This window comes from Passer montanus, unplaced genomic scaffold (assembly GCF_014805655.1).
Source record: "Passer montanus isolate IOZ18808 unplaced genomic scaffold, ASM1480565v1 scaffold23, whole genome shotgun sequence".
Lineage (NCBI taxonomy): Eukaryota > Metazoa > Chordata > Aves > Passeriformes > Passeridae > Passer > Passer montanus.
This window is the reverse complement of record NW_024366926.1, coordinates 4471656-4493814: the sequence shown is the minus strand read 5'-3', so window position 1 is coordinate 4493814 and position 22159 is coordinate 4471656. Positions and strand designations below refer to the sequence as shown.

General features: G+C 37.8%; 1 protein-coding gene across 8 annotated transcripts in view; it reads right to left on the bottom strand.

Annotated features, from left to right (window-relative positions):
- The window catches only part of CCSER1 (coiled-coil serine rich protein 1), a 626891-nt gene that overhangs the window by 447144 nt on the left and 157588 nt on the right, over positions 1 to 22159 (bottom strand). For all 8 annotated transcript variants that reach the window (XM_039710732.1, XM_039710731.1, XM_039710730.1 and 5 more), the window contains one exon: positions 181 to 301. In XM_039710732.1, the coding sequence (XP_039566666.1) occupies positions 181 to 301 (121 nt within the window). The remainder of the gene's footprint in view (positions 1 to 180; positions 302 to 22159) is intronic.

Genomic DNA, 22159 nt, shown 5'->3' with positions numbered 1-22159 from the left:
AAAAATGTAGGCTAATGAACAGGAGCAGCAGCTTAGCCTCAGGCCAGTTTCTACTTTTGGAAACACCTATGAAAGCCCAGATAAAAGAGAAAGGAGGGTGTATATACATATCCATGAGAAGGAATCTGCACTGGTGTTCAAACTGCACTTCTAAAAGATCATGTTATTTGAATAACTCACTGTTTGGACACATCAGGCATTATCATCTGCTCTTTTTTCCTTGAATCCACTGTTGTCTCCACGGGGGTGAGTACTACAGCAGCACATGACACTATTGACTGGTATGAGTCTTCCCGGCACACTGCAAATATAAAAAGTATCAGTGTTAAACAGTAAATTCAGTTTGCACTTGAAAGGAAAAAAAAAGGAAAAAGAAGAAAAAAATCTATTCATACTGTGATAAACACAAATGAAAATAATTAATCAGGCTTCACTGAGGGCACATGCAATGAAAATGCCATTATTTTTCACATTTCCTAACGTGCTTATTTTGCACATTTTTTGCCATTGATCACTCACTGAGTTTTACCTGGCACAAGATCTGCTGTCAGTCTGCTCTAGCTCATTGGTGTGTCTGAGTTCTAAAAGGACTTATATTTCATAAATGACATCAGAGCATGATTCACTTCTTAGTTTTTTTTCATCACAGACTGAAAATAAGGGTGAAAATGATGAGAGGTTTCCAGACAAACCTCCCAGCTTCAAAAATTTTAGACTTTGTAAGAAAATAGATTTAAGAAAATCTAATTAGTGAGTTATTTTTCACTTTCAACTGTTATGATTCATTTTACTCCAAAAAGGCCAAATCTAAACAGTCTAGAAGTGAGATGTGATATACTGATTCATATTTGCTTTTAATAAAAATTGTATCAGTATTACTGTGCTGAATGTTACAACTTAGAGCTAGACTGTTACAACTTAGAGCTAGAAGAATGATCACACACTTGAGCTGGGCATTTGGCTCAATTAGAACTATTAAATGAATATCCAAAAGTTTCTGACCTCTGAACAGACAATTATATTACAATACATCAACATTCTTAAAATGTAAATTTTAAGTGTCATAGTAATTCAGATTTTAGACCACTCCTACTTATTTTGAAGCTATAGATTTCCTTTACAGTCAAGACATGAAAAAAAAAATGAAAGCTGGAATTAAGAGTTGATTTCATTGAACAAAGCATGACAGCTTCTTATCTTACATTTGGTACTTTAATGTGTTATATACAAGCAAGAAGAAATGTGGGGGCCTGTGTTTAAACAGAAAGACACACAGTCTTTTATAACATACCGAACTCTTTCATGAAGAGTGAACACATGCCCATAGAGCCAATAACATAGCCTGTAAAACCAGAATGACTGATGCAAATCCTGAGCAATTCAAAACCAGAAAGAACACATTTCACAAGTACATATATTTATACAAGACTGGTACAGCTGGGAACATTGAACTGTGACACTGATTTATTATTATTCCGTTCTCCACAATCATGTGCCTCCTTATTGCCCACGGAAAACACACCTTTGGCATAGCCTATGCTCCCCTTACAAAAGAAGCAAAACTGGAGTAAAACTTCACCCATACTGATCTGATTGGGTCAAGAACAGCTAACTGTGCCATCTTACCCCCAGGGCACGAATTACCTTCATCCCAAACTCAGCACACACCAACAGGACACACTGGTGGTCCACAAACACCCTGAAACACTAACAGAAACAGGCCAGGTCGGGGCTGGGTATTTCTACAAAGGTCTTTTTTTGCTTTCTGAGCAGTTCTGAGCCATTCAGCAAACAGCACAATTGGCAGGAGCACAGGCAGCTCTGCCAGGAAGGAAACCTTTCAGGGAGTGCTTGTAATTGTATTTAATTTATCTGATGTTGTCCAGCATTGGTTTTGCTTCTGTCTTAAATATTAATGTGCACACTGTCCTATGTGACAAAGCCACCTAAGATGCCCAGTATCTTTTACCTTACCTTTCTCTTTTCTTTGGAACCAGCATTATTCAATACTTTGTCACTATCCTAGACACAGATCTCCAAAAGACTGTGAGATGCATAAAGAGAACTTCCTACATTGACTGCAGGCATGCAAGTAGGATTTCTGTTATAGCTTGATGCACAACAGATTAAGATGAAACTAATGCAAAATACATTGAACTAAAGAGACAGCAAAGGAAAAAATTGATTTTTTGGTGATTTTACATCCTACTGTATTATGTACAACCAGCAGACCATCTGCTAGAGATTCTGCTTGGTAGGCACCAAGTACTTTACAAAACAGTACTTTCTCATTACAACCAGCAACTGAGTATGTGCAAAAAAGAACATTAATGTCTCTTTGTCTCTTTATTTACAGTCAAAGAACTGCAAAAATATAGGCTTATCATAGTGCACCAGTGATATTCAGCACCCAAGTTTTAACCAGTCACCAGAAACACTGATAAAACAGAGCATAAAGGATAAAGCAAATACACATTTTTCTTCAGAAGTTCTGTATTACTACTAGAGTATCAAGTTATTATTTAGAACTTGTAAAAGGTCTGGTGACAAGCATCACAGGGTATGGTTTGCTTAGATTGGGCACTGTCCATCAGAGCAATTACAAAAAAAAAATATAAGAGGGAATCATGAGTAACAAAGAAGACACTGCAAGTCTCCCACTCTTTACAGAAATTTCATGAATTAATACAACTGTGAAATTGCTTTTATTTAATAATTAATGCTTTACAGGACTTGTATAATCCCCTAATTTACAGCTGAAGACAAAATTGGTGGTCATCCAGTGATTGCAGCTCATGGAATGTATTATCCCCCCATTCTAGACAGCAATACTCTTTGGTCTTGCTTTGGAACATCACTACAATTCCTCCTTTTTATCTCAACTCTCTCTGCACAGTCATAAGTCATTATGGGACAGTATAATTAACTAAAATGTCATGAAGTAGTAATGGCACAGCAGCAAGTAATTTTCACCTACTGGACTGTATGCTCTTACTACCTGTTCATAACCTGCATTAAAATAATGAGAACATGCTTGAATGTGGACTTTCAACTTTAACACTGACGGGGATTGGCACAGTTTTACTTAAGACTTTTTGCATTTTATATTTCAAACTCAACTCTTAAGCATAGCTTCATTTCTACAACTTCATTTTTTAATCTACAAGTGCCTTATGTTACCCCAAAAAAAGACCATTCATGATGTCCACACACTGTACTCTTTGTGAATTGAAATCTGTTCAATCCTCAAGATATCACAAACATCAGAAAAAAACAATTACTCTAAGGCATCACTGCTTTTAATCATAAATCCTCTCACGCATCCTTAACATCCATCAAGAACTTAAAAATTTAGCCTTCCCACATGAATTGGTAAGGAAAGCGAATTTTCAGTCATCTGAGTTACTGCTTGGCAAAGCCATCAACGTAATCAGCTATCTCAGCCTACTATATTATTTCTGATGTAGAATGGTGGAAAAAACTGTACAAGTCGTGAACAAGGGGAAAAATCAGCCAGTTTTATACCACCTAGAGCAGTTTCTTTAAGAAACTAACATTTAGTATCTCAGAATGCTTTATACACTGAATATCTTCAAGGGGAAAAAAAGCAATTCACATGCAAGTGAGATGGTATTTTTCAGTCCTTTATTCGCAACTCAACCATTACATGAACAAGCTAATAATTGTAGTGAAGTAACACAACCGGAGGAATATCTGTGTGTTATCATTATAGCAACATATTTTTCTTAGTGAAACAAAAGACACTACCTACAATTTACAAGTCATGTAAAGGAGAGCTCTACAGAAAGGGAAAACAAACAGTCTTAACTTCATATGATAAAAGATCTGTACTACTTTGGAAGCAGCACAGTTTTTCCCCAGATCCTTCGGTTTAATGATGCATGCAGCTTGTTTTCTTCCATCGCCAAGTGTTTTAAAAGTACCCCATACATTTATCACTAGGAGTGCTGGCTTGGATTTACCCTAGCTGGTTTAGGCAGTCCCAGAACATCATTCACTATCAAAACAGATCTTTACATCTGGAGAAGAAAAACATTAATTTTTTTTCTCTTTGCTCTTTCTTTCAAAAACAATGAGAATGACTAATTAAACATTTTTCTTCTACTTTAAGCCAACCAGTGAAAAGTTTCAATTCCCTAAATAGTAGGATAGTAGGAAGCCTTCAACAGCTATTGAATAGAATGTGTTTCTCAAGAGAATAAAAATATTTTTAAGCTCTAGGGATGTCATTTACATAATCTATTTCAAACAATTAATTGTACACACTTCCCCCCCGCTTTTTTTTAATTGAGAAGAAAAAAAAATCTGGTTATCACTGCTTGCTATCAAAAAAAAAAGTCTCCCTTGACACAACATGCAAAATGAAATTAGCAGCAAGTACTACCTGCTTAGAGAAAACAGAAGGGAAATGTTCATATGCAGTGTGCAATGAAGCATAAGGGAATCATGACACAGGGACACGAACACAGTGAAGTATTTCTGGTTTCAGAAATCTGGGCACTTATTCTGACAATCCAAAGTATTTACATTTATGCCTATGAAATTTAAAATTATCAGCTCTCACCATTCAAGAGACAGATCAAATCTGGAAACAGATGCTGGTTTATACCAAAAATCCTTCTGCTTTGGTAAAGAACTAGGCAAGCAGCCAGGAGCATGGAAGGCACTAAATGCTTTACCCTGAAAGGTGAGTCAGCTGCCACTGTAGGAGACATGGACTAGAGCATGAGGGAGCAACATCTGGATGCCGAGTATCCAATCCGACATCCCTTTTACTACCCAAGGCCAGACTTTATGTTTTAATAACTCTGGAACACCAATTCTCATTGCAGGCACCGAGAACATTTTGGCACATGGTTTCTTAAATACCTCTCTGCCATGAAAAAGCTCAGGAAATGAGTCACCCTCTGAGGTTGTCTGAACAAAGGACAAGAGCTGCAAAATACATAACCCCTATACAGGTTCCTCAGACAAGGGAAACTCAGGACAAAGAACTGTTATACTTAAAACAGAGCTTTTGCTAAAAGAAGCTAACTAAACCCAAACCACAAATTCACCAACCAACCAAAAAGGAAGAGTGGATATACCATAAATTCCTTCAGTATATTAGAACAAGTGAAGAGATGATGAAAGAAAAAAAAAAAAACACAACACGCAACTCAAGTTATTTTGCCAGGAAAGCTGCTGACATTAGAAATGGCATACAAGAGAGGATCTTGAAATCCAGTCTATTAATTCTGGTATGTCCAGGAAGAACTGTGACTAACCATCATGTTAATCCCTTCCTGACTGCACAGATATAGCCTCTGATAGTCCCAGGTCATTCAGAGGGCTCAGAAAAGAGCCAGCATTCTGATTTGTCTTTCAGTCAACCCCAAACATCACATGCATGAAACACTTCAGCAAAACCAAGTGTATGAATTCAGTTCCATACCCTCTTTCTCAGCCCCAGAAACACAATAAAGTCTTTTACTACTTTGTTATTAAACCCTAAAGCCCAAGGAGACATTCAGTCTCTTTAAAACAACACAAAAGGTCAAGGTACTTTATGTGAAAGCTATTTTTGCCCATCTACTTATATTAGAAAAAGTTCAATATTAAAAAATAATAATAAAAATGCCTAATTTTCCTGCTGCTTCATCCTAGATTTGATGATGGTCTTTGGAGAAAAAAGGAAACTAAATGAATCTCTATTTTTTTATTAGTTCAACAGTTTTTCTAGGGCCTCTTGTTCCCTAGAAACAGCTACATTTCACAATATTGGCCAAGTGAATACTTAAGAGAATGAGTGTATATGCTCACAGTCCCCAAAGGGTTTGCTGTAATAATTTTGCAATAAAACCACAGGCCTGGTTCTTAAACACAACATAGTCACAATCAGAAATTTTGTAATAGCAACAATTATAGGCCCATTATAGGCAAATGAATTACTTTCCATCAGGTTCTTATGTTTCATGGCTCTTCTACACAAAGGCTGCACACACGTATCTGCTTTGTGCTATCTACACTGGCACACAAGCATGAAGGGTACAAAATGCAGCATGAAGCAGGAGCCAGGGAATTCCTCTTACACACCACAAGTTCTGCAGTGATTATCTGTACCCTTGCACTATCTGCAATCTTGGTCCTATGTTTGTTTGCTGTCATAAGCCACTGTGATAACACAATAAGAGCCACAACTAAAATTTCAGTCTAGTGACTTGTACTCCATGCATAAGAAATTAAACTGTAATTTTTCAATGTTCATGCCTAATGGAACGCTGAATGAAAGGGTATGCCCTGATCGACCCTACAGACTGACCCTACAGACATGGTAACTGATGGAAACACCAACTCCTGCAATAATCACACAGGTAATGAAAAAACTGATGACCCACTTCTTGCATATTTTCTGTTAACTCCACTGTATTGAGAGAACGACCTTGGTTTCTCTTGAGACAGAAAGATGCCACAGGGTGGCACCTTAACTCCTGATCAGTCTTCTCAAGCAGCCTCCTACAGCTTACAGGAACTGGCAGACTTTCTTCTACCAAGTGGTTGTGCCTGTATTTACCAATCCCTCAGGAATTTTACCAATTTTTTCAGTTACTTATGCTCTTGCATAAACTTGTATTATCCACAATGTCCTGTAGACTTCCGAAGTTGAATATAGCTTATGTGAAGAAATATTCCAATCAGTCCACTTTAAACTTGCCACCAGCTTGTTTCATCTGACTCCCCCAAGTTTTAGTCTTGGAGAAGACAATGCACAAATTCCCCCTTCACCTTCCACTCTCCATTTCACAAACTTCTTTTGGATATGTAGCCATCCATTTCTTTTACAGCCTGCATTATCTGCCTGTGCTCCTGTTTAAAACCTGTTCCACAGTTCTGGTCAACCCTGCTGACCTCTCCACAACCTTGTTGAAGTTCCTGCAATGATGGATTGTAGCAAGGCCAGGAGAAACTGTAACTGCATTTCCAGAAAATTAAGTGGGTTAGTTTTTCAGCTGTAACTACTGTACACCTAAAACATTCTAAGTACATCTACAAGTGCTTGAGGCTGCTTCTGAGATACTTTCTTATTCACAGTGAACTACTTAAAGCAAATATTGTTCCAAGCAGTCTACACGGGAATTGAAAAATCAGCCTTTAAAAATAAAGGCATATTCTGTATCCAGTAGGTTCTCAGTGTATCCAATGTTATGTATCCATTGCTTCTCAATGTCAAAAAGCATTGGTTAAGTGTTAATAATAGAACTTTAAAATGACTACTAACTTTCATTAGCTTTTGTCAGCACTATCAGTCAGGATGATACCACAGGACTGTATTTTTAGCCCTCTGGTCTATGACTTATTTTGTGACACAAGCATGAATAAGAACTGTGTGCATAAATACACAACTGTGTGAGGGAAAGGTTATAATGAAAGACTAATGATCTGAATCCCACCAATCATATCTAATTCTGCCAAATTCCAGGAAGTCTCATAATGGAACAGTATGAATATCTATTAGAATAAAAAGTGGAGGCTTAGTCATTTGGTCTAGGATGCATGGTACTAATCACCACATGGGCCAAACAAGTCCATCTGTTTATTCCCAAACAGTCTTTAAAGACAACTGGTTAAACTCATGAAATTAATTTACTATAGAATACAGCTGCAGATTGGTTCATGGGTGAAACGAGGCTCACCCAAACATCCCCTTCTGGTAACCTCTGCCATTCTTGGCAAAGCTGCCTCACTGGGTAGTAAGAACAAAAAACACCACAGGTCCTGGGTGATGGAAGGAAACAGAACAGGCCAAAACTCTAGTTTTCCAGTAAGAATGGAAAAGGTAGTACTGAACGTGCCAGCTACCATGCCTTGGTAATAGCCATAAGGTACCAGGAATTGGGAAACCTTTGTCTCTCTTCCTACAGGACATGGAGGAAATCCCAACAGGGATGCCACCAGCTGCAAGAGCTGTCTGCCTCAAAATGCTTTTTTCAGCCAAGAGAAGAATAATAGTTTTAGTTCTGCTTTTGATCACATTTGGGTTTCTATTTATGTTATGTGATGCCTTCAGGAAAAGGAGAGAAAAAGGAGTGACTGTGACACTGGCATCTTAAAAGAAGGAATATAAAAAGGCCTGCAGGGCATTTCTGTAGGCATAATACAATCCCCTGAAGGAATGACTACTCTAACAACAATATCCTCGACTGTCACTCACTGCAAGTAAAACTGTCAAAACTCAATAGCAAGTGTTTTCACGAGCAGTCTCCTGGCTTCAACTATTATTCTTGGCCTAGCTGAAATAAAGACTGACAGGCAAGCAAGATTAATTTATTGTGTTTTGTATTGAATGGCTGTAGTCACATTTACTTCAGCAATTAATACACAGACAAACCTCCAAAAGTACAGTTTCCCAAGAGAAATTATAAAATAAAATCATAACGTCAGGTTTACTTGCAGATTCTAAAGGCTCACCAGGAAAATTACACGAGGTATTTTTGTTTTGCAGGACTATGAGGCTATTTGGCTTTCTATTATAGCTGTGCTGGCAGTCAGTAACAGAAGCACCAGGTACAGCTGCCAGTAGAGCTGTTCATCTTCTCAGCTGCAGGATGACAGCCTTTGTCAACCCCAGTGACAAGCAACACAGTGATCAATCCCTACTGCAGCACATTCCAGACTCACTCCTGCCTTCACAGAAGTCACTCACATACCAAACATTAGAAATTTAACCCACACACTGTAACAAACAGAGGATCTGTAAAAAATAAGATCTCACTCTTTGCTCAGGGAAGATATTTTCCATAATTATTATAAAATACAAACCATTCATTTTATACCTATTCCCTCTTTAAGGTGTCACACTCATACAAGAAAGCAAATTCAGCCCAAGTGTCTCTATGCAGTCATTCAACAATCCTGCAAAGCAACATGCACAAGCAAGCAGCTGGCTACTGCTCCAGCTGACTGCTCCAGTGCAACCTCAAAGCAGGGGAGAAATGAGCAAACCTAATAATCCTACCTACCTGTCACCCACAGTCAGTACTCCCACAGCAAAGGGACAGGCCAGCAGGAGCCCCTAGTGACAGACCTCTGAACCAAGAGGGGACACGGAGACACTTTAAGGAAGAGCAGGTAAAATGATGGGGTAAAACAGAATATACAACACCTTCCTTCTGTAGGCACCTATGGCAGGCACCACTAAACCAGGGTGTGAAGGAACAACACCTGGATGTTCAAAGGGCTGCCAAGTGAAGATTCTTCACAGGAACATTGCAACAGCAAGCAAAGATGGACTCCAGAAGAGAATCAGTCCAGCAATTCCCTAGGCTGTTCACACACCTTTTTCATGCAGTACCAGGGAAATCATGTTCACAAGCTGGCTACGTGACAGAAAGGTTAGTGGCAGTGTCAAACGATACAAAGCCTCCCGTGCCACAAAGAGAACTGGGAAGGATAATACTATTTGATGTACCTGCAGTTTCACAAGTCTGCCCATTTGCACAGCTTGCAGATTTTGCTATGCTTTGTACTCACTGCATATAATTTACTACATTTCAAGGCCAAATGAAACTACTAGGATCATCTGATCTGACATGTGGCACAGGCATATCCTGTGGCTCTTCCAGAAGTTCAATATTAGAGTCCTGATGCAAAACTTCGAAGAGTACAGGTCAGTGCTCTGTCAGGTTTGTAAGTGATCTGAGAAATTCTTCCAATTAATGGTCAAAATAACAGCATAATTTTTCCAATTGATTTTCAGAAGTACAGACTTCTAGCCATATATCTATGCTGCAGATAAAGCATATGCCAAGTAATATATATGCATCTTTCTGAAAAGCAATAAAAAAATTGATCATAATGCTGATGCCTGTTCACACTTTCTCTAAAAGTCTCAACTATTCTAAAAAAACCCCACAAATTCACTAGGGCTTGAATCCAACCAAGTTTTGAGAGCAATATATTTTACCTTAAAGACAAATAAATTGAAATAGGAATAGATTGTGCTTGGCAAAAAGGTTGAGATCAAAATGACAGGAATGTAAGACAAGCTCAGCAATCTTGAAGAGCCACTAAACCAGACTATTATAATGCTGTTTAAATGGAGCCCAATGCAGGATTACAGCCCTAAAAAGAAAGAATGCAGACTATCACTATGCCTCTGAAGTGCAGTTTTGGTTCAGAGCAAACCAGCCACTCAGTGTGCTGCCGCTGCAAAAATGTCCAACATAAGCATCAGAATATGTATGAACATGGAATTGGTGACTTTGCAGTCACTAAAGTCAGGCTCAACTCAGTTACCATTCCAACTTCTCAAAAAGATGACTGAAAGATACACTACACTGTACAGGTGAAAATTCCAGACCTCCCTAAATAAGGAGAAGTCAAACTGGAGCATTAAAATCAAATAAATTATTGGGGGAAAAAACCCACACACTAAACAAAATTGGTGACTCTCTGTCTACAGACATATTTAAATTAAGATTAAAACTAAGATTTGTGCTTGTCAAATATATATTTTAAAGTTGCACAGCACAACTTGTCAAAGTATAATCACCTTGCTATTTGGGAGGTTGGACCTGATGAATTGATGTCTCAACTCTCTGTTGAGTCACAAATGTTGGTTGTTCCACATCACACTTCAAGGGTGTGACATGGATGCTCCAGTTGTACTGACCCTTAAGCCAGTGTTTTTAATTATACAAGCAGTCATGGCCAGCAAAATAGCATTAGCCTATATAGAAGCATTTTGGAGGCTGTTTTCTTTAAGAAAGTTACCTAAACCATTTTCCCCTAGCCCTAATTTTCAGATCTGATATTGATACTTACACTGCAACCCCACAAAACTCAATGGAGGTAAAGAAGAATAACGTATCAGAAAATGAGATATACAACCACATGGGGTTAATTTCTTCAGAAAATATTTTCCTCTGCCTAGGTAATAGCATGCAGATGGCTGTTAACTGACCATGTACCAACATCAAAATGTCAGAAAAACTTGAAAGCAGACCACCACAGGACAACAATGCATCATTCACACAGATTGATGCTGCAAACAGAATAACCAGAATTCAGTGGTGTCCACTCAGGCCTGTATTAGATTTGCTCCAACCTCATTAAACATCAAAAAAAAAACCAAAGAGGAGTTATTCACATTCCTAATATGAATATAATAAAATTTTAACTTGTAAAGAAATTCAGTTGCTTCTCCTCATATTATGGGTGAAGTTCTCCACAGAAGGCAGTCATACAAACCTTTGAAGCAACGCAACAACTAAAGCCAAGCCATTACAAATTCATCAGCTTCTGTTTGGATTCTACCAGTGACACCAAATGCAAAGCAAAGAATGAACAAACAAGTCAGTTTTCTTTTAGTGACAAACAACAATTTGGAGACTAGATAATAAGAAAATAAACATTTGCATATTAGCCCTCAACTTTGATTTAAGCACTTATCCTCTGGTTTTGGCTCTGAAAAGGAAATAGTGCCATTTAGTGGTTAGGTAGATTTGCTGCACTTTTTAAACTGAATGCAGTAGTGCACACTGACAATATTAGCACGGGAAATGCAAATGCTGAGCGTTGGCACATTCACTAATACTGCTGTTTTCACTTGAGGAAATACAGTAAATGTTTTTTTGAGAAGTACGATGTTTTATTCAAAGCATGATTTAGAACCTGCACTAAATATTTTAGCCTCGTCTGCCTCAACAGTAAAGAACAACATGCTGTTCCTCCTGCTCTCCACCAGTTGATAAACTAGGCTCTAAATGTTATGATTACAGAAGAGGATACTGGAAATTCTGTAGGAGCTGGCAGGAAGGTTAACTCAAAAACCTATTCCACAAGAAAAGTCATCATGTTCTAAACCAGCAAAAGATTTATAGAAAATAGGAGTAAAATCTACATTACTGATTTTCAGTGAATAACACTCCAGCTAAAGATAAAAATTAAATTGCTAGATTCACCTGGAGCTTTCTCTGGATTCACCACCTTCAAAATTTCTGAACCCAAGGTGAACTGGTTAAATAGAAGCAAAGAGATGAAAGCTTAATTCTCAAACAGCGCCATTTGTCAAAGCAGATGAAGAGTGTTCATGAATATGGAAGACTGGTTGGGCATCTGTGAATCCAGCAAAATCTGGCCTAATGACTATTTAAATAGTGACAACACATTCACAGCCCCACGTTCTGCTTTCCCTTGAGAAATCTTCCATCTTTACTTCAGATGTCATGCCAGAGGCATCCAAGGAACCAGTCAAGTACAACAGATCCTGCTGAAAGTTAGCCAAGTTCAAGTGGACCAGATTTCTAAAGGTACCTAAAAATTAAGACAAACCACTTTTTTCCTAATCCACAGTGATTCTGGAGTCATCTTTTACCTACAATTGCATATCAAGGGATATGGCCTTTTAAAAGCTCAGCTATATCCATCAGCCTTCACCAATTGCTTTCAAGGGACAAGACTCTACTGCATATTTATGCAGCTAGCTCCTAAAGGGTGGCACACAGAAATAACACATGCACAAAGAAGTCTAGGCTCCAGAGAAGTTGTAACCTACATAGAGAATCAGAACAAATTGGCTCCAAAGTTTCTAAAACATAGCACTCAATGACACTGCTCCATTCTCAGCCAAATGCCAACAGCCATCCCCTGCACGATGTAATTTGAAACCCTGGCACTCACTGGGAGGAGTCCCACTAACCTCAAGGATACTCCAGACACCAGGGCTCAAAGGTTACCCTTGTCTCTTCAGAGGGAGGGTGACCTAATGGGATCTTCAGTATGCAGAGCGCTTCTTTGCATTTTGGAGCACATGGCCACCAATTCTGGAACCTCCTTCCCACCAGTTCTCTAAGCCACTGCATTTAAGAAGGTAATTGACTTCACTCTCTACTGAACAATTATGCTCTTAGCTGATTAGAATTTAAGAGCAGGCCTAAGATTCACACTTGACATTTGCTAGAAGCCCTCAAATTTAAAAACAAGAATTACTTGGAAGACACCCAATATTTTAAATATCATATGTATTAATCAAAATAAAACTTCACTTCTGATAAAATCTTAAATATAAATGTTATGTACAGCAGTTAATCTATAAAAATATTCAAAATATGAAGATCCAAAAGGTGAAGGAAACCAACTTAACACATGATCTTCCTTAAAAACACCTCTTATAACTGTCCTATATCGTTAATTTGTATCCTCCACTGGCATTTGAACTAGCTAGATGCTTTATACACTCAACGGCATAAAAAAGCTGGGAAATCAGCTATCTAAATTATCTTTACTGCATTTAAAAGAGTAATTCCTGTACTCTGATGTGAGAAGTCATGCATAAAATGTGCTAAAGCACCCATTTAGATCTAAGAAGCAGGCAACACATTTTCTACTCAGCAAAGATTTCTCACTGTATGCTTTTACTTTTTCTTAATATATTCACTACCTCTTTACTGGCTTTGGTGTCAGAGGTACTGCCTAGTCTAAGAACATAAAGCATAAAACACTGTTTTATGTGCTGCAATCCTCTGGGATTAAACACATGACCAAGGTTTCATTTGAATACATTTCCCTGTCAGCCTCTGAACCAGTGTTTCAGCACTATGGATGGCAATGATTATGTACAGAACTGCTATCCACAGATGAAATGCTAAGAAAGAGCAAAATATTAAAATTTTAGATTAACCCTACTTCTAAATTCTGAGCATCTATTCTGATTTTTAGATCTGCTAATGGATTTGTTAAGGAAATGTGTTTGTAATACAAAGTAATACATTAAAGATTTTGCAACCTGTCAATGCTGAGACAGCAGTAAGACTGTTCCATCTAACTAGCAAATGATTCCCAGAGCTGTACTGTCAGTATTAATGATGTCAGAACATAAAATATGAAATAAAGGAAAGATTACTTTACACAGCCATGGTTCCTTCTGATAGAGCAGGAAGCCAAGGTTGCACAGTAAGGTCACAGTTCACTGGAGCTTCACATAGGATATATGTAGCCCACTCATCCCACAAGAAAGGTCAAGAAGGACAGAAGGACCACCACACTCCTCCTCAATCCCTTGGAATTCAAGTAACAAGTTGCTAAAGACTGAAAACTAAGTTAGAGAGGAGTCAGGACAACTGTGGGATCAAGGCTGACCATGGAGATCTCAAAAATACACATTTACTGTGGGATACATAAAAGTCTCTTTCTTAGATAACTAATTTAAACTATTAGAAAAAAAAAAACCCAAAAAAAACCCAAAAACCACCAAACAAACCAGCCAACAAGTGGTGTCTTTTCAGCATGGTGGAAGTCAGGATTTCTGGCTCTATCATGTTGGATATCATGTTGGATAGTCCGGAGCTGGACTATCAGACTGACCATGGAGATCTCAAAAATACACATTTACTGTGGGATACATAAAAGTCTCTTTCTTAGATAACTAATTTAAACTATTAGAAAAAAAAAAACCCAAAAAAAACCCAAAAACCACCAAACAAACCAGCCAACAAGTGGTGTCTTTTCAGCATGGTGCAAGTCAGGATTTCTGGCTCTATCAGCCAGAACTAACAGCCCTCAGCTTGGTGTCTGAGCAGCTAAAACCTATAGGGCAGGAAGTTTCCATCAGTTCTGGGGGTCACACTTATGTTACCCTTTGTGTTTTCCTGTTGGCATAGCTCTGAAGAACACAGAGGAAGTAGCCTGTATTCCAGTTGAGAGCAAGAGAACTGTTTGCAAACTACAAGGAGTTAGCAAACCAGAAAGAAACTGTGAGCTGATAGAATCTCTACTCCAGTTTGTTTTTTCAGCAACAGGCTTACATTAAAATTATCCAGTTACACCTCTGAATTAAAAAAAAAAGGCAGTGAAAAGGTGTATACAGAGTATCAAGTGCAAAACCTTCTGTAAAATCCAGGATGCAGCTGATGTGCCCAGTAGCTGTTCTCAATAGGAGTTTCCCACACCTCAGTTAAAGACTAACACAAAGATGTGGAGCCTGCTGTGGCACTTAAGCATCCATGAGGTCCTGCTGATGTATGGAGACTGTACAGTCAATCACAATACACACACTGAGCTCTGCTCTCTCTTCCTGGATTGTGGAATATCCAACTTGCCACGAATATAAAGAAAATTAAGAAACATTTCTAAATTAATGCATCTAAACCAAATTGAAATTTAGCACAGAGAAATGTAATTAGGTGATCTCCAGGTTCTGCCTTGATGACACTCTGAAAGCAAGGGAAGTAACAACCATTTTTGGGGTTTTATACTTTGTCACAGGACAATAAAACATCAGAAGTTTGTGGGCCAAGACACCACTACTATTAAAAGCAATACATGTCTGTCACAAGCATAAGGAGAGCACTCAGTCAGACAGGGACATCCCCAGTGACATGTTCTTAAAAGATGGGAAAACACTGCCATCTTGTTGGAATTTTTGGGTAACATACACAGGATACTTACACAACACCTAAATAAGTACAAATACAACTGAAGAAATTATGAACTTATGTGAATAAGAAAGAGTTTCCTTGATAGGCTCCACAGTAAATGTCTCAACTATTCATGACTCAAGAAACTTCTGCATTATTACAGTCTTACAGCCTCCAGCTTCTTGCCTTCAACAGAACAGTTTTGATTTGCAGAAAAAGAAAGGCAGAAAAACCTGTACACCCTGCCTGATTTGCTAGTCAATAAAAGGCCTGAAAAAAGAATCCTGTTTTGTTTCTTAAGGGCTTGACACCAAGTAAGTATCACTTTTACTCAGAAATAGAGTACTTTTTTCCTTTTTTAAGGATAGTGTACTTATGCAGGTTCTCACACAGAGACACAAGTGTTACTCACACTAAAAAAAAAAAAAACAACAAAAAAAAAAACCCCAAAAACCAAAATCCACAACACCCCCTCTAGTTTAGGGATTTCAACACTGCCAGATACATTCCTGGTGCAGCACTGTACTGCTCCAGACTCATCCAAGCAGAAATCCCAGAAGACAAGGAGGAATGAAAATGACCATGGGCCCTACCACACAGTGATGCTCTGGGAGGGAAGTTCTAGGTGCTGGGTTAGAGCTCTACCCTCTAACTAGATTTTCATGCTGACACAGTATCTGATCAGCAAAGTTACTGCTAATGTCAAAAAGCACTTTGGTTCACTAAGAGAAAAAATACAATCACGCCTTAAATTTCAACTGCTTTTCAAATCTTTTTAATGCCTAGATTTCTTATGGACTTCAGATATGGACCATGCTAATGTCAAAAAGCACTTTGGTTCACTAAGAGAAAAAACACAATCACGCCTTAAATTTCAATTCTTTTCAAATCTTTTTAATGCCTAAATTTCTTATGGACTTCAGATATGGACCACTGCCCTCCTGCTACAGGGAGTGCATGTACCATGAAGACCTTGCACTGCAAAAATACCCCACAGGGAGGTTTTATGCAAAGGAATAAGCAGGGCTATGACCCTGATATTTAATGGGTACAATGGCAGAGGTACACTTTGTAGAAGGATTTGCTTTTTAAGAATCTGATTAACCTTCATTAATTAGGTATTAGATAGAGAGGGATTACTATTCAAATTCTCAGTACCTTGTGTTGATTTTACAGTGATAGGAGTAAATCTGTAATTGCTCTAGATGAAATATTCTTTTTGGTTTTTGTTTTCATTGGTGTGGCTTGTTAGGCAGACTGCTAAACATGTGAAAACACAGTCTCTGTAGATGTAATTACCTTCTTACCAGGTTGCTAATTACTGCTGAAATTACCAGTGTCATATAAGATTTTAAAATAATTATATAAGATGCAGGTAAAGACTAAATTTTCTGTCATGAAAGCAAATAAACACTATCAGAATTATTCTGCCTACAAAACACTCTGTGTCCAAAGTCACAACTCAGGTCCACAAACTGTACCAGCAACAGGTTATGGAATTCACAGGCATCAGGTACACAGGAAAAGCAAATTGGTGGAAGGGCTAGACGGGATGTGGAAATGGGGATGCAGAAGGATAAAATACAATTTCTCCACCTTCTGACATATATCAGAAAATTAAGCTGGACAATTTTTCCCTAATGCTTAAGAATACTATCAGGGTACAGGAAGTTATAAAAGAGATGAATTTGGCATTTGCTGCTGTTATTTTCTTTGTGGTTTTGAGTAAAAAAAAGTTTTGAGCATATGCCATATTATAATAGAAATACATTTAGTTCTGCAAGATCTTTTCTACAAAAAGATGAGTTTCTCTTCTCTGTTGCTAAGGTCTCTCAGGTAAAGACAGGAGAATGAATGAGACCAGACACAGTTCTAATCCAGAACAGAAACTCCCAGGTTACCATGTTATTCTGGCCTTTTTATAATAATTTCTATATATAGGAATTCCCTGTACTTACAAATCAATTTTTACTAAATGAATTATCACCTCTGTACTGAATTATTTATATCTAACCCCTTATTATCCCAAGTGCAGCTAGACTACAGTCATATATAGGGTGAGAAATAAAAGAATTAAATTTCTCACCCTATTTTTACCAAAGCCTGCTTCTACAGTACCTTTTCCTTGTGGCCTTAATTCTGGTATTCCAAGTGCTTTATAGCCAGTGAATTGCTTCCTCCTTAATTCACATATTCAATTTAAGCATTTTACAGCCACTGAATCACAGCTTTCCTATAGACCTTCATTTTCCAATCAATGCTCATAGTTCAAACTGTATTTGCAGGAGCATAAAAGTATATTCCTCTGCATAGTAATAAACTGTTTTGAAATACTATTTTAAGCTTAAGGATTTTTAAAAGTAGTTAAGTGCACAAGGTATCACAGTCAAAGCAGACGTGCATTTTGAGTGAACCTTGAAATAACCTTCTTCAGAAAAAACTGAAGTGCAGATGAAGAGGCTGGACACAACAAAATTGGCCATCCTAAATCCATCCCAAACCCATCACCCATACCGGAAAACTCATGTGAGTAGATAAATGTAATGTGCACAAATTTCCTAAATTGCAGCCTCACATTTTGTCCATCATGTGCAAAAATAAAGCTAAGGCACAGCTTTTTAACACAGATATGCATGATGTTTTGCTGAGGCATATGGCTTAACTGAACCAAGCTTTAATAGATCTAAAAGTTTTAACAAGCACAAAATACAACACCTCACTCTTTTTGGATGCTGGACTTCAGTCTGATTTCAACAGTCCACCAGCACCCATACCTGTAGTTCAACAGGGCTGTGTGATCAGTCCTTCTGGTAGCCTGGGAACAGCAGCAGCTTGAATCATCTTCCTGCAACCAGCAAGAGCCTGCCTAGCTAGTTAGAGCAGGTATGGAGAATAATGTATGTGCAGGAATGATGTCTCTTCACACACACAGAAAATTGGCAGGGGGGGCTTAATCTGCTTCTAGTTATCCTCTTAGGCACTGAGAATTTTTTGGAGTAAATGTTAATTTGAATTTTAAGTAACACCCTCTGAAGCTACCATTTGTTACACAGCTCTGTAAAGGACTGCTAACACCTTAAAATGCTACAGCATTAATTATGTACATAAATCACTACACAAAGGACACGCCACTAATTTTAATCATTAATTAATTGTTTGCTGTTTTTGTTACAAAGACCCAAGGCTTAATTAAGTACCACAGGAATAGTCTTTCATGTTCTCTGACAGACACTGTCATAGATGAAAGTGTTTGGAGACTTTCTTCCTCCTCCCAATTAGACTGGCGTCCTCCGCACTCATCCTACCAATTCAAGGCACTGTAACAAAGCGTATGAAGACACCTCACAGAGACAGGCATGACAAGCAGCTACCTGCAGCTGACCACACACCCCCAGAGCTCTTCCCTCAATGCCTCTGAGGCTCTATTGAGTACTCACTCAAACAACTGAACACTGTCATAACACCATTTATGCTGCACATAGTGGAGATACATCACTCATTTTCCAGCTACTCTGAAGTTTTCAGAGACTATTAGAGAATCTTAGATGGTTGAGGCTGCTTTTACAGTTCACATTTAGTGACTTTGGAGACCTGAACACCACAAAAATCAACCCACACTGTGCTGTTCAGGCAGTTTATTAAAAGGTGTCACAACCTATTTTTTGGAACAAACTTCCTTTGGTACGGAGGAAAGGATAAAACTGTGCTGACACTTATATATGAAAAAGAGCTTCAACAACAGAAGCAGTAGTTAACTTAAAGAAGAGAGGCACTGTTACACTGAAGTAACTGCACGTCCATCTATGACAGCAGTTATCCTCCTCCAGTTTCTAAACTAATATTCTGGCTGGTACAATTTATAATACAGCAGTACGATATAGCCTGAGATAAACCTTTAGTCTTCTGTCACTAAAAACTTTGCATAAACAGTTAAAAGCTACAACTCTCTCGCTCTGGATAATCTGAAAGGTATCTTACTTCATTGTTCGCCAAAAAAATTTAGCTTGTTCACATTCTAGTCGTCAATGCAAATCCTTCAGCTGCATCCTAATTCTCTTTTACAACAAAGATTGTACCAAGAAACATGTAAAACAGAAGGAGTTCTTATTTCAAAATATCATCATTTTATTATTTCAGAGCAGTTGTGTATTCATCCAGAACAACTGACACCTAACAGAAAATGCTGAGGATTACAGAAAAGAAACAAAAATTATTTTACAGAATACCCTGAGTTGGAAAGGACTCACAAGGATTACCAAGTCCTGGCCCTGTAAAGAACACTAAGAATTATACCATCTGCCTGAGAGCACTGTCCAAGTGCATAGTGACAATGTGGGACCCTGACATCCCTACACATCTTCACCTCTAACCTTGGAAGAGAGCTCACCACCTTTATACACTCTTCCAGGATCTCCTCAGTCATAGCATATTCAGGAGTCTAAGCTGTTCTTCAACCCTCACACACAGAAACTGAGAACTGAACTGAGTTCTGTTATTATTTGTTTTCCATGTAAACATTAAACACTTTGGGAAATACACTTCATTTAATGACACCCAGGCTGAGAACAAGCTACCTTTCAAGAGCGACACGAGCACCAAAATCAATTTGCTGAAATTGCTACTATTCAAGCTCACATTCAGGCACCTTGTAAGCATTCATGGATGGTCAAACACAGACAAACAAAGATGAAGTACAGATCTGAAAAATTCAAGTGCAACTTCAGATTCAAGCTCACATTCAGGCACCTTGTAAGCATTCATGGATGGTCAAACACAGACAAAGATGAAGTGCAGATCTGAAAAATTCAAGTGCAACTTCAACTGACCAAAGTGAAATAATTTGCCTTGTTTGAGACACAAGAATATTTGTATTATTCTGGGGACTAGTGTATGTATTCACTGAAAATATCATCCCAGCATGACTCTGTGTGGAAGAGTCTCGCAATGCCCTGCATTTATTCTTAAAATTATTCCAGAGCAACTATGTTCCATTTATTATCCTAACCTTTTCTTTTCCCTTGTGGCAACAACAGAATGCTTAACATGGCCTCTGGGTTTCTTTTTAGGCTAATGAACCATTGCTAATATAAATCAAAAGCAACTCACAGCTCTGTTGATTGAAAAACCTGTTGATTAGGACCAAGGAGAGAAAAATAGTTGACTTCTTCCTTTTTATACTCTTTCTTCCACTAATGACTTAGAAGATCAAATGTAATGAACAAGTCTAGACAGTCAGTTTTGTCAGAAAGTGAGCAGATTAGAATAAGAAAATGCAAGTGAACAAGATAGCATTTACCTGGTCATTTTCCTTACCACAATGAAGAAATCATATTGTTTCACAGAAATTATGAACGAAAACAAATATAATGCGGTAATAGCCTGTGATTTTAGCTCTGTGTGTATTAAGAGACTGAACTCAATCTCCTTCACAATGAGGTTTAAGCTATCAGTTGATTAGCACATCACTTAGATCTATGAATGCCAGATAAAAATAAAAAAAAATTACAAAACACGGAAAAGTCTCAAGGCAACTGGCTGCAGTTTCAGAACTTAGATAATGGAAAGCTGATAAGAAAAACACTGCAGAAAAAAATCCTGTACTGGCAGAAAACAGAAAAGCAAACCAAAACCAACAAAAGCAAATGCACCAGGTGAGGTAATTAGCTCTTCCCATCTGTAATTTCTGCGCCATCCAGCTCTGCTAAGCCATCTGAATGCTGCTGGTGAAGTGATTAGCAGTGAGAGGTAAAACTGGCATGTAAAATTTGAGCAGTAAAGCTTGAGTGTTGTTTGCCTACTCTTGGCAATGGACAGTTTATGCTAGTTGGAGCCATAATGACAAATTCTTTTTCAAATACATTGGCTTTCACTGCAGGTATTTGGAAACAACCCAGCAAAATGAGAATTGTTAGACATAGCTGGAGACTGAGTTTATCTCATATTTAGGAAGTCATCCCAATAGCTGCTGAAGTTAGCAACTTAATTTGCTTTGAATTTAAAAACTAAAATTAATGGCAGCAAAAGAAAACAATTTTCAGCTCAATTTCAGCATAATGAACAGGAGCTGCATACATAAACAACAAAAGTGCTCTGCATTTTAAGATTACATAGTGAACTTGATTCTCCAGCAGCTCTTCAAATGGAATTCCCATTTCAGTCAATTATAGACTGTTTATTTCATTGCTTTTTGAACCTTCAAACATCACTGCATTTAATTAATTAAACAAATAAGCAACACTTTGATTAATCAAGTATATAACTAAAAAGCCATTAAAAATTAGGATCAAGTAAACTTCCCCAGCAACTTCAAAACTCATTACAAGATCGCATCAACAATGTTTTGTCAGGAAAATAAATCAAAGACAAATAATAGACGTGACATTCTGTAGATACATAACTGTAGGTATGTGACTACAGCTTTACCACAGAACCTAACAGGCATCTGGCACTTCTCAAATACAATCCACTTGTATTTGCAAGCAAACCTAAGCAACTAAAATAATTAAAAAGTGCTGAATATAACACATGGTATAAGATAGACAAGGAAGGAAAAAAAAAAAAACAAGAAAAAAACCCCAAAACCAGAAACCTCTCAGAATGCCAGTTCTCACAAATGACTGACACTAATTATGACAATAACATGAAACTCCAGTGCATGAAGAAATATTCATCCTACAAAAATGTTTCACATTAATATAATTAGGCTACTCTTAAGTATCAATAATTGACATCACTTATTTCTT